General features: G+C 44.5%; 2 protein-coding genes across 7 annotated transcripts in view; both read right to left on the reverse strand.

Moving 5' to 3' along the window:
* The window catches only part of cyb5r2 (cytochrome b5 reductase 2), a 5,330-nt gene extending 1,041 nt beyond the window's left edge, over window positions 1-4,289 (reverse strand). Inside the window, exons 1-8 of the mRNA XM_020109525.2 lie at window positions 3,937-4,289; window positions 3,597-3,746; window positions 2,824-2,896; window positions 2,254-2,360; window positions 1,878-2,007; window positions 1,683-1,766; window positions 1,099-1,184; window positions 901-1,000 (exon numbers count right to left, since the gene is read on the reverse strand). Coding sequence (XP_019965084.2) covers window positions 901-1,000; window positions 1,099-1,184; window positions 1,683-1,766; window positions 1,878-2,007; window positions 2,254-2,360; window positions 2,824-2,896; window positions 3,597-3,746; window positions 3,937-3,951 — 745 coding nt within the window. The 5' untranslated portion in view covers window positions 3,952-4,289. The remainder of the gene's footprint in view (window positions 1-900; window positions 1,001-1,098; window positions 1,185-1,682; window positions 1,767-1,877; window positions 2,008-2,253; window positions 2,361-2,823; window positions 2,897-3,596; window positions 3,747-3,936) is intronic.
* A 184-nt stretch (window positions 4,290-4,473) lies between these two features.
* Window positions 4,474-11,547, reverse strand: LOC109644191 (ovochymase-2). 6 transcript variants are annotated; one of them, XM_069527723.1, is made up of 16 exons: window positions 10,581-11,547; window positions 10,412-10,509; window positions 10,024-10,121; window positions 9,779-9,951; window positions 9,601-9,696; window positions 9,365-9,525; window positions 9,086-9,287; window positions 8,852-8,884; window positions 8,655-8,745; window positions 8,219-8,352; window positions 7,988-8,131; window positions 7,661-7,785; window positions 7,470-7,563; window positions 7,229-7,360; window positions 6,592-6,690; window positions 4,474-5,290 (listed from the first exon to the last, which is right to left on the reverse strand). In XM_069527723.1, the coding sequence occupies exons 1-16, from the start codon at window positions 10,762-10,764 to the stop codon at window positions 5,151-5,153; spliced, it is 2,004 nt and encodes a 667-aa protein (XP_069383824.1). In that variant the 5' UTR covers window positions 10,765-11,547; the 3' UTR covers window positions 4,474-5,150. The 6 variants fall into 6 exon arrangements, with proteins under 6 accessions (XP_069383824.1, XP_069383822.1, XP_069383827.1 ...); XM_069527721.1 differs by having other exon boundaries at window positions 9,779-10,121; XM_069527726.1 differs by having other exon boundaries at window positions 9,779-10,193.
* Between the last annotated feature and the right edge of the window lie 1,080 nt (window positions 11,548-12,627).

Genomic DNA, 12,627 nt, shown 5'->3' on the forward strand with positions numbered 1-12,627 from the left:
GAGGCTGCCCGAGGAATGACGTAACTAACGAAGAGCGAGTGCACGACGTGTCCTGATGAATAATGATCGAGAAGAAGACGTGTTCAGCTCAGGAGCAATGAAGATGCAACATACAACACGTGAGGCGTTCAAGTCCCTCACAACAGAGGTGATGCAACAATAGGACGCTCATTGGTTTCTGCTCACGTTGAGGATTATGCAAACGAAGACACGAGTGTGTTGCCAAGTCGCTGTAACTCTCAGCTGGAGATATCTCCGTCCTCGGCCTGAGGATTCTCCTCCACGGTCTTTGTTTGGTTTCACTCACTCTGAATATTCAGAACCCAGAGACCTGGGCTTTGAGATTTACTCAGCGTCACGCAGCCCGGCACTGAACCCACATGTATATTCATATCAGTCGTCTGATCCTCCTGAGAAAACTTTGTTTGTGTTAAATGAAGTACATCCTCTCAGAAGAAGAAGTTCAGTCACTCGATATTATTTACTCGATAAACACGAAACAGAACGCAGATATGTTGGATCTAGTGACATCTAGTGGTGAAGTTGTATTTCACAACCTCCTGTGGACTTGAAACAGCGAACTCATGTGCGACGGCCTCTCCAGAGCCAGGGTTCGGTTTAATCTCTCCGGCTTCTCTCGAAACATGGCGGACTGTGTGGAGGAGGATCTGCCGCTGATATAAATATAACGATCTTAAGATTTTACAGTGTTTTCTGACATTTTCTCCAAATTCCCAGGGAACAATCGATGGATCTCAAAATGATCTGCTGCCTGAAATAAGACTCATGAGAAACTGAACTAAAACAGTAAAGTTAGGAGCTGAAAACATATTTTTTTCATTGTAAGAAACTTAATATATAGAATCGTTCAGCTTCATACATGTAGACACGTGTTCTTACCCTGTGGAGGTCTGTCCAGTGTGAACCAGAGCTGCACTTTGTCCGGATGGTTCTTCTTCACCTCCTCCAGCTCCTCCCTCAGCAGGATGTCCTTCTCAGTCTGAGAGAACGAGTGAGAGACGGAGGGATGTTATTTCTCCGGAGCGTCTCCAGTGACTCTAAGATTTTCCCAAAGCAATATGCTGCACGCAATCTGACCTGGTTGGCGAATATGAGGGAGCACCTGGTGTCGTCACTGGGGTCGGCTGCGATCCTGCGAATGAGCTGCAGCATCGGAGTGATTCCTGTGATGGAGAAACACTGAAGTTCAGTCATCGGGGGTGAAATAAAACTTTTCAATAAAGTTATACGATCGTCAGAGGGGCTCCGAACTAAATAACATCAAGTTAAACTTCAGTTCTAAGATTTCTAAGAGAGGAAACCTGCACTGACACAGTTGAATTAGTCTCATAGCTGCGGAGGAAGAACTCAAACATTTTACCGAAGAACAAATAAAAAAGTGGCACATTAATATTTCTACTAAGTAAGTAAATATTAAAGTAGTTGCTGAGTGTATCCTAATGCTACCACATCATTATCTACACACTGCATGTTCTGTTTAACAGATGCTGTCATTTATCTCTTTTAAACAAATTCAATCTAAATTAAATATCTGATGGCTGAGTGTGAGCGGCGGCCTCCGAATCCATTTCACAGACATTATTGCACATTGTACTAATATATACTATAGTATATAATATAGTAATGTTCTATTTGACAGAATCGTATGAATATAAATGCACCTGTTCCCCCGGCGATCATTCCAACGTGTTGAAACTTTCGAACCTTGGGCTCTGACTTCTTGTCGGGTCGGATTGAAAACTGACCTTTTTAAAAAAGAGAGAGAATCAAACTGTACCACAGTGAAATCTGCTGGTGACTGAAAGAACTGCACATAGATGTAAAGTATATGAAATACATAAATACTCATCTCATACCATTTCCCTTGTACACCAGCAGTCCACTGGGTCCCCTGAAGTCCATTCTGTCTCCGACGGCCATGTTGTCCAGCTGCTGAGACATTTTCCCTCCATCTGGAAACGATGGATGAGTGTTCTTGTAGTAAACCTGCGGAGACGTTACACAAAGAACAGTTTTAGTTTCAACTCTACATTTCCAGGGACGTCCAGAGAATCCAGATCCTCCTGAATCTTCAAATTACTTTTTTTTATCATAATTATAAACAAAGTGCAGAGATTAAATAAATGTAAAGTTGTGTTAAGAGAGCTTGAGAATAAATAAACACACAGGTTTTTATGTTAACCGACCGGTGGACCAGCGTTTGTTTGTCTTGCGCTCCCTCAATGTTTTTACCTTCACCACCAGGTCCACATGTCCCTGGTCCTCGTCGCTGGTCACTGGAGTGTAGGCTCTGACCACCAGGCTGCCGTTCACCTTGGCCGACAGATACACGTGCTGACCTGAGGTCAAAGAACACAAGCATCAGGAATGTTTTTAACTCTCAACACAGTATTTACAGCAATTTATGACTTTTTAATTTCTGTAATCGGACAAATTGTCCCCGAATCATTTAAAATATGTTGCACAAGAGAGTTTCAAGATAAAACACTTCTCTTCATGATGTTACAAAGTTCTCGAGCAACACGAGCGGAGGAAGACAGAGTTATAAAATAGATAAGGTCATGTGAATAAATACACGAGAGGAGGTGACACCAGGTGAGAGGAGGTGACCAGCAGCTCCTCTCAGAGAGAACCAGGTCAATTCATCTGAAAGGTGTTTGTGTGAATTCAAAGTGTTTGTCTGAGCAGCTCGTCAGTTTTCACCCTGAAGGACAGAAAATCTTCTCAGTCGTAAAAAACGTGATCTGAAGAAACGAGGGAAGAAAAAGAAGAAACAAGTCGAGACAAGACGAGCTCCAGTACCTACTGGCAGTCCAAGGATATGAGCAGCAGAGGGAAGGCCGAACCGAAATTTCTTTGTGTCGTGACTGATTTCCTGCACGAGGACACACACAACAGACACACAACAGACACACAACAGACACACACTCAGAAACATCCTCACAAGTCTGCATGTAAGAGCTCAGGAGCAGTTCTCTTCTGTAAGATTGTCAGATTGAGAAGAAACTGATGCAGCAGAACCACAGATGTTTTTTATTCTGTTTTTTATCTTCTTTCACAAAACCATGGATTATAAATCGAGATGGACGACGAGTCTCCACCTCCTTTCACTTTCACTGAGCATATAGACTTTAACATTTGTGTGAAGATCGTTGAACCACAAGCCAATCCAGTTTCCTCCGTACACAACTCCTGAAGCTTCATCAATACTTAAATATGAGTATATAATTAATATAGAGTGTGAATGTGAGCAGATCTTATTTTCTGAAGTTATTGTTCTGTCTGTGTTTCCGTCATGAGACAGAAGTTTGTGTGTTTTCACGTTTAAAATGTGAACATTTGTTCTTCGATCATCATTATCTCACTATTTTATTTAGTTTTATTCACATTTCACGTCTTAACTTTCCTGTGCTGTTGTCAAAGTGTCTTGAACTCATATTTTTATTTTCGCAATCAACTCCAAAGGACTTTGCATGTGAGTCCAGGTCAACTGCTTTATAGATAAAGTTTGTTTGGTTGTTTGCTTGATGCAGGACGAGTTCTTTGCCGAGAGCATGAGTCTGTGTGCAGTTCACCTGTTTTTCTACGAGGGGAAGTGAATATTTGACCATAGGATCCTGCAGAGTAACAGGCTGCTGCCGCTTCTTCTCTCCTGCTGAACCTCGCAGCAGGACGATCACCACTGTCACCACCACCACGGAAACAGCCACCGCCACCGGGATCACCTGAGGGACAAAGACCGGGGACAATAACATGACATTTTTAAATGCACCATAGAGCAGAGTGGTATCTGTGGGCGTGAGGGAGAGTTGAGCAGCTCTTCAAGGAAAGCTGCAACTTTCAGGTGCAGAGAAAAATAAAGGAGAAGAAAAGTTTGTGATTAAAAATGTGAATAATGTGAAATTCAACTCTCACCAAGTCCTGATCCATAGTTTGAAGAAAAGGTTTGTCTTCTCCTCCTCACAGCTGCTGATCAGAGTCTGCAGAGTTAGAGCAGTGATAGGCTTCACACACACACACACACACACACACAGACACACACACACACACACACACACACACACAGAACGAAGGGCCTCTGAAGGGGGCGTGGTTGTGCACTGGGGGAAAGGGTGACACACACTCCAAAGCACCAATCAGAGGACAGACATGATTGTGGTTCTATATAGTGAAGAGGACGTGAACATGCAGTTTGGAAATCACACCACAGAAGAGGGGAGGAGAGAGAGGGAGAGAGAGAGAGAGAGAGAGAGGGAGGGGGAGAGACACACACACACACACACACACAGAAAGAGAGAGAGAGAGAGAGAGAGAGAGAGAGAGGGAGAGAGAGAGAGAGAGAGAGAGACACACACACACACACAGAAAGAGAGAGAGAGAGAGAGAGAGAGAGAGAGAGAGAGAGAGAGAGAGAGAGAGAGATTACATAAACTCTGAGGCTGACTCTGGCCCTGAAGAGAAAAAAAGTTTATTAATTTCAAATGTACAGTTCAAAGAGGAAATGGTTGTGTATTTTTTAAAAGTTGTGAGAACCCCCAGTACAAATGATTTGTATTTTAATAAAGTACCTGGTGTAAAATCACGTAAATCAATAACTTAACCTGAACCGAGGAGAGAATGTTGAGAACTCACAGTTATTTCAGGACAATGACTCATTAAACTTATTAAAACAACTTTTCAATAATTGATGATTATATAAACATTTATCTGTTCATGGGCCTGAATGATCTTTAACTGACCAAGTACAACTTTGTCCATATACATGAAGTACGAACAAGAGACGAGCAGTACAGAGTTATTCAAATTATAAACATCGATGTCATCATGAACAGATTTGTTCTGTAGTTAAAAGTACAAATCTGCATTTGGAAAAAAGTACTAAGCAAAATAACAAGAGATATTATTATTAGAAAAGTAAACTCTAAGTATCAAAAGTAAAACTACATCATGTTATATAAAGTATTTTAAATGCAGAATATAAAAATAGTGTCTCTTGTTTGGTTTATAGGACACAGCTACATCATATTTAATTATCTTATTGAGTGTTTGAGGTGAAAACATTTAAATTAGAAACTAGTCACTAAAGTAGAAAAGAGAAGCCACAATATTTGTTTCTGTAAAGCAACAGGTCATAACATCGTCCCTGAGGATTCTCCACCGGAGTCTTCATCATCTGAGCTCAGCTCCAGATGAAGAGTCTTCTGATCCTCGTCACCTCTGGAGGACTCGTCTCCGCCGCTGGACTGAGGGACAGACACGTCCAGGTTTACTGAAACAGAGGAATCAGCTCAGTTATTGTCTGAAAACAAATCAAGATAAAGCAGCTTCACAAAGATGAGTTAAAGAGATTCCCTTTAACTTTCTCCAATCTGCCACTAGAGGCCGCCCTGTCAACAGTTTTACATGAGTTGGAGTCTGTTTATTTATTACTCAGCATGCTCATGTTATTTACACTGCTGACTTCAGAAGGAGTTTCCATGAGTCTTTGTTTCTGATAAATGTCTTGTATCTGTACTGACATGTTTTCTTTTACTTTTGTCTGTAAACACAGAATGAGGTTTAACATAAACCTGACAAATCTGATTTTAACGTTATTCTGGTGATAAACAATAAAAACCAGCCGACATGATGTAACGAGGATAATATACAAGATATACCTGCTTTAAAACGGTTTTATTCAAATACTAAAGGAACTTGTTCTTCATGCTAAAGTTACTTCTGGGTGGAGGAGGGTCTCCGGTGCTGTTTACTTCCTTTAAAACACTTTCCAGGTTCAGAGGTAGTTGCATAACAATATTTGTATAACAGTCAATTATACAAACTGTTGTGTTGACGTGTTAAAGTTACATAAGAGCTCAGCTCAAACAAGAGAAACTCTTCAACAAAGCAGCAACTCATTCCCAGAGGAGCTGGGTGTGGTGGGGACGAACCCTGGAGACACACACACACACACACACACACACACACACACAGTTCTCAATACAGAATTATATTATTATTTTAAACTCTTCCAAGATAAACAAAAAAAGATCTAATTCTCTTTTGAATCTTCCTGCGGTGACACAGACTGAATTTCATCTTTGCACCAGAAAACACGGAGATAAAGACAGAAGAGAGAGAGAAGCTGAACAATCTGATCCCAAAGTTTAGTAAAACAAATTGACTGAAGTTATATTAGATTTGAACACTGGGATTAGTTTTCAGGATCATGTGTCGTTGTGCTGTTCGTATATTGTTGAGCTGTTCTCATGTCTCAGGTTTAACTCCAGTGTTACATGTCCCGTTAACTCTCTAAATACCAGTCAGGCAGACGCTTGGCCTCCTTAAACCTGCGAAAACACTAGAAGACAAACGGACACTGGCTCAGTTGGTTTCCTGCATCTCTGTTCTGCTGTTTCGGAGAATAAGAAATATTTATCTTGAACCTCGTTAACATTGATTCTCTCCTGCAGCAGTTCCTCTCTCGCTCTCTGTGGATTCTTGTTCTTTCTCTCTAAATCAACAAAACTCCAGTCAACACATTCAGATGCTGAGGAGAAAGAAACCAAAGATTAATGACAAACATCAAACCATGTGAGCGTTGCTGGTGAACCGTCACGTGACCTCGGGGAATTCTCCAAACGTCTCCTGGCCCCTCGACGCCAGGTCTGCCGTCACCGTGGTGCAGGTCTGCGGGAGCAGAGGAGAGTTCACCTGAGCTTTGAATCAATACGTTTACAGTGTCTGTGCTTTTAAAATGGCTGTCGTGTAGTTTTTGCTGGTACCGTGTTTGATGCGTGTGTCTCGTTCAGTACCGGACGAAAACTGCAGGTGGCGCACCAGAGAGACTTACATTATGAAAACAATAAACTTTCTGAATCAACTTGCTGATCTGCCACCGGCTATTTCCTTATATTTATCACGGTGCAGCGGCAATGGCCCTCCCGTCACGTCCCCATACTGCCCCTACTGGTCATGTGCATATTGCATCTTGTGGGTGCATTTAATTTAACTTTAATATCTGAGGTTGTGAACGACTTCGTTTAAATGGATGCACGTCCCTTCATGTAAAGAATATTTTAAGAGTATTACATCTCCTGTATTTGACAGTGAAGGAGAGGAGGGGGAAAACCTGTTTGGGAGAGGTGGGAATCGAACCGGCGAGATGCCGCTTCAGGCCCTTTGCTTGTGAGGTCAAACAATCTTGTGTGTTCCACTGTGCACGTACCTGAGCGGCTGATGAAGGACAGTGTCGCCCTGAAGCCTCTGTGCGTGATGCTGCTGTCTGAAGAGAACTGGAGCACCACGACGTTGTGGAACGACAGAACCGGAGGAGGAACACTGCGACCGCACAGCACCGCTGCACAAAGTACACAATACAGCTACCGATGATCATGTGGTAACACAAAGGACGCAGAGATAAATGGAGGAGAGAGACGAGACTCTAGCATCCTCTTCATCCGTCTCACCCAGCTCCTCCGTTTGCTCCACGTCTGCCAGGACGGTGAGGGAATCGTACAAACATCTGTCCGACTCCTCGAGCTCGACGTCAGTGAACTCAACCTGGAACACAACAGAGTTATCACCAGTCTTTGATTTGTGATGTCACATCACGTGGCAGCGTCACGTTTAGAGTCACGCGGTCGGTTTCACGCGTCACCTTAACAACGTGACCGCGTGGAGCGTAGACGACCCAGCGGAGGACGCAGTCATTGCTGTAGGATTGTGGGTAATTCGGGCTTTGTACAACAGTCTCGTCTTCAATGAGAACAATTGTCCCGCAACCTGATTGTGAACACAGACACACACACACACACATTCAACAAACAACAGAGATGGACATCCTGTACGTGCTAACACACAGTATGAGTATAAGTACACACTCAAAGAGTGAGAGTGTGTCAACCGGCAAATATTCTGCATTTTGTGTGTGTGTGTGTGTGTGTGTGTGTGTGTGTGTGTGTGTGTGTGTGTGTGTGTGTCCCACCAGGATCAGGGCGTCCCTGGACAGCACGATGCCTAATGATGAAGCCACTTCCTGTTCTGCTGACGTCTGAGGAGAAGAGAAGTGTTGCATTTTGGGAAAGACTCAGGAGAAGAGGGCTTTGTGGGACACGACCGCAGAAAATCCCTGTAAAATAATAATAAGAAAAACAGTCTGGTGTGTGTGTGTGTGTGTGTGTGTGTGTGTGTGTGTGTGTGTGTGTGTGTACCTCACCTACAGGCCTGTGGATCCCTGCTGACACGCTGAGTCGATCGTAGCGACAGTTGGATTCATTCTCCAGATCCAAGTGCTCCAACTCCAACAGGACAGAGTGACCTGGCTGAGCCGTGATACTCCACACACACAACCTGAACACACACACACACACACAGTTATTAGACATACAATATGTTATGTACTGACATAGTTTAATGAATTGTGAATTTGTTTAAATGTTGTTTGATGATGTAAGAACACAACAAAATACACATGTTTGATTTTAGACATTTTAACGACTTGTTGCATATTTTAATTATCGACTCGTGTGATCACTGAATCAGAAAGTGCACATCGATCTTTGTTGGTCTGAATTTAAACAAAGAGCCAAAAGAAAATGTTTAAGATCGTAACACATAAACGTTTGACAGCGTTCAGTCACGATGTCACTCACTCGTTGTTGTCGTAGCGATCACCAGGGAGGGCGGGGTTTCTGATGACTCCCTCGCTGTCATTTACAGGCCCGTCGCTCACACTGCAGAGTCCTGATGTGCACACACACACACACACACACACACACACACACACACGTGAGGAGCACAGGCACTAAATACAGATGAACAACTGTGGCTGTGACGACAGATAACTCACCTGATGACGTCTTTCTCCGCTGCTGCTCATCAGCTGAACAAAAAATCAAATCTTTATTTCAACAATTTTATAAAACAACAAACTCAGATTTTGAGTTCCTGGTGTGTCAAAGTCAGAACTGCTGAATTTCCCGTGATGCAACCAGCATCAAATTAAATTTAGTGAAAATAAAAAACAGTTCATGCATCAGGATAAAAACGAGGGACGATAATAAAACCCCCTCGTCCGACTCACCCTGTCGTAGTTTACGTTTGATCCAGGGCAGCAGCAGCCTGACGTCAGTGAAAACCCCAGGAGAGCCTCTTCTGGAAGGAGGGCGGATGCTGTTGTTGCCCCAGCTCCGACCACATCCTTTACCCCAGGAGGTTACACCCAGCACCACCCTGTGACCTCCGCCTGACCCTGCAGGACATACCAGAGGTCCCCCGGAGTCGCCCTGCGGGGGAGTAACGATGGGATGGAATGAGATTTATATGTTTAGATGAAGCATCAGTGGTTTCAGTAGATTTCTACCTGACAAGCGTCTCTCCCTCCTCGCTCCGCCCCCGCACACAGAACCGTCATGGCGGACTGAGGTCGGGCCGGCCCTCGGAGAGTCTGGAGGACGTATTTACACTTGGCCGGATCCACCAAGTCCAACTGGATCTCTCTCAGAACCGCAGGAAGACGGCCTCCTGTGAAACCACAGTAGAAGAGATGTTCCTCTCTGCTTTTACAAAATCTGGTGTGGGGGTGAGAAAATGACATACTTTCCTTTATCCTGCCCCATCCACCCACAATGCACCTGGTCCGAGGGAGGGTTTTCTCATCAGGTAAAGGTAAACATATCGGCTGGACACGGATCCCTGTGGTAAAAGTCACACGTCATCCATCACTGATCCGTTTTAACCACATTGGATCAAACTAATCGTCAGAGTGGAAACCTGCCGAGCCGGATGTGTTGATCCAGCTCCACCAGAGCTATGTCGTGGCCCATGGGCAAAGCATGATGGTACTTCTCGTGCACGGTGACGCTCTTCACACCGAAGACCTGCTCCTCCTCGTCGTCCACTCTGCGGTCAAACTCTCCCGCGGCCACGCTCACGCCTCCGAGGAACTCTCTGAGCAGATTCAGTTTGTTAGTGTCGGAACAGGCAGGAGGTCGTGAAGGTGCCGGTGAGTGAGGCCAGAACCTGGAGACGGACGAGAAGCAGTGAGCGGCCGTCAGGATCCAGCGCCCGGTCAGGATGGAGCCGCCACAGAAGTGAGAGCCTCTGAGCCGCAGGGACACCTGAGAGAGACGGAAGCTCAGAGGAGACGAGTGCATGTTGAATCAAACTTACCGTGCGCTCATCTAATGACTCTGAAATGTAAAATGAAAATATCGACTGAAAACAAAGATGGCAGCTCCCTGAAAATGAAGCCAAAACACCTGGATTGCCCCCTGGTGGCTGCTCATAGTCGAGGTTATATGCTGTCCTGCCACCTCCATGTTAGTAGGTGGGACATGGACCAAACTAACAAGTCAGAATGCACATAGAATAAATTGGTTTCTGGGAAACAGAGGATTTAAACACTGACCAGCCACGGGTGTGATCCGTACGTGGCCTCGCTCCCTCCCACCACCCTCACAGACGGATCCGTCGGCCCCCGGCCCTGTGGGACTCCACATTTTACACCTGCCGAGAAGAAAACCTCTCAAACATCTCACCTTCGTTGTGTTCAGTGTTTTTTATCATCTGTCACTCACCTGTTTGAGCTGCAGGGACGAGAGAGTGGAACCAGAAAGAGAGCGAGAGCAGAGCAGCGGCGGCGGCCCTCATCACACACACACACACACCAAGAGAGACTGACCTGATGTGAGTGTGTGTGAGGGCAGATACTCGTCTCTGAAGGTCGACTGTGTCGTGTTCTGAACACAGAGACACAAACATCCCGGTCGCTGTTTAACGACAACAGTCGTAAAACGCAGACAAAGATCCAGGGGAGGATAAAAACCGCTTCCGCTGCACGGGCTGACGTAAATGTGGAGAAATCTAATCAGTTGCGTGTGTTTGATTTCGGGAGAACGTTCGGCTGTTGGATGGAGAAAGTTCTACGTTGAAGAATTGAATTTTCTGTTCTTTGTGTTTTCATGCGTCAGGTTTACTGTCGCTCTGAGTCACGGAGCTCTTTGTGAGAGTTTGACCTTTGAGGCAAAGCTTCATGAGACGGAGACAGAAAAACTAGAGAAGAGCAGAAATCTCACTTTGAGTTTGTTTTAAATGTGATCACAAGCATTTTAAAATCAATCCTGTTTCCCACAAATCACCCTCTGTTCTTAACACTCAACAAGTAAAACTACCAATTAAAAGATAGAAACCTCCGTGAGTCACATGGGAGGATGCCTCTCTCTCTCGAGTACAATAGATGCTGCGTGTAACTGAACAACATAACTGTATTTACAATGATTGGAAGGACGTTCGTAACATCATGGAAAAGTGTGTCAGTGTTTAAAGCACATAAGAAAATGTCTGACAGAGAAGAAGTTAGCAGCGATGACGAATTCATCGACTGGACTAAACTGTGATTCTGACCTCGGGACGGGTTTAAGTCCAATGTTCAACTTTTCTAGTTCTGCTGCAGAGAAAGAGAATCCAGCTCTCGGTCGCTCTTAAATGAAACAAGTCAAAGTTTGTTTGTAAAGGTGGTTTGAAGGAGGTGGACCTGATTTTCTTTTTTTTCTTTTTTGTGTTAATCAGCCGTTAAATCAAACAGTTAAAAGCTCATTAACCTGGACTGTTTAGATGTTGGCCGTGATCCTGTGTGTGTGTGTGTGTGTGTGTCAGCCTCGGGGCTCCCTCTCTAAGCTCTCTAAGCCCCTTGTTCCTGTTTGCTCAGCCCAGCGGCCCTGGCTCCGCTGGGTGTGCACGGCTGGTTGTGACTCACTGTTTGTGCATGGTTGCTGGGGGCCACCGTTGCCACGCTGCCGTTGCCAGGCGTTGGACAGAGAAGCATTAAAATACAAAGGGCTCCCATCACCGTGGCACCGTGTTCAGTGTCTGATGCAGCAGAGACACAGCGGGAAACATGGAGGAGGAGGGGGGGGGGGAGACAGCTCTCTCATCCTGAAGAAGCTGGTTCAATGAGGGAAAAGGATTTCATGAGGTCACAGTGACCTTTGACCACTCACATCTAATCAGTTCATCGTGATAATAATACCACATTTTATTTATACAGCCTGAGCCAAACCAAACGGGCTCAGGGTGAATATTTGTTCTCAATTCCCTCAAGACGTTATTGAGATACCGTGTTCTCAAGAACGGAACTGACGGAGAACCAGAAAACATCACGTCTCCGGCTACTGGCTGTCGTCAGCGTGGAGGAGCAGAAAAACAAAACTCATGGTTAATCCTGATATAACACGGCGTCTCCAATTCATACTCCAGTTGTGCAAAGCTCAACATTTATTTTTGTCATATTCATATTATTTATATCCTTATATCAACTTCATCAAACACCAAATCAAAACTATTATGAGTATTTAATGATTTTGAATCTCATGTCATTTATTTATGTTGATTTTCCAACATAACTCATCCAAACTTCATTGATCGTGGTTCTCTCTTAGTTTTAAATGACAAAGAAGGAGCCTTGGACGGCCATTGTCTCTCGACCCACTTCACAAACATGAGAAACAGAAACCTCTCTCGTGTGAAACTATATCCAGAGATAATCTCCAGAGTCGTTCTGCGGAGTCAAGCGAGGCCAACGGATCAGACGGCTGCACTTTCGGTGAACCAGTGACTTCACCTGGT

The sequence above is a fragment of the Paralichthys olivaceus genome, chromosome 7 (genome assembly GCF_024713975.1).
Source record: "Paralichthys olivaceus isolate ysfri-2021 chromosome 7, ASM2471397v2, whole genome shotgun sequence".
Lineage (NCBI taxonomy): Eukaryota > Metazoa > Chordata > Actinopteri > Pleuronectiformes > Paralichthyidae > Paralichthys > Paralichthys olivaceus.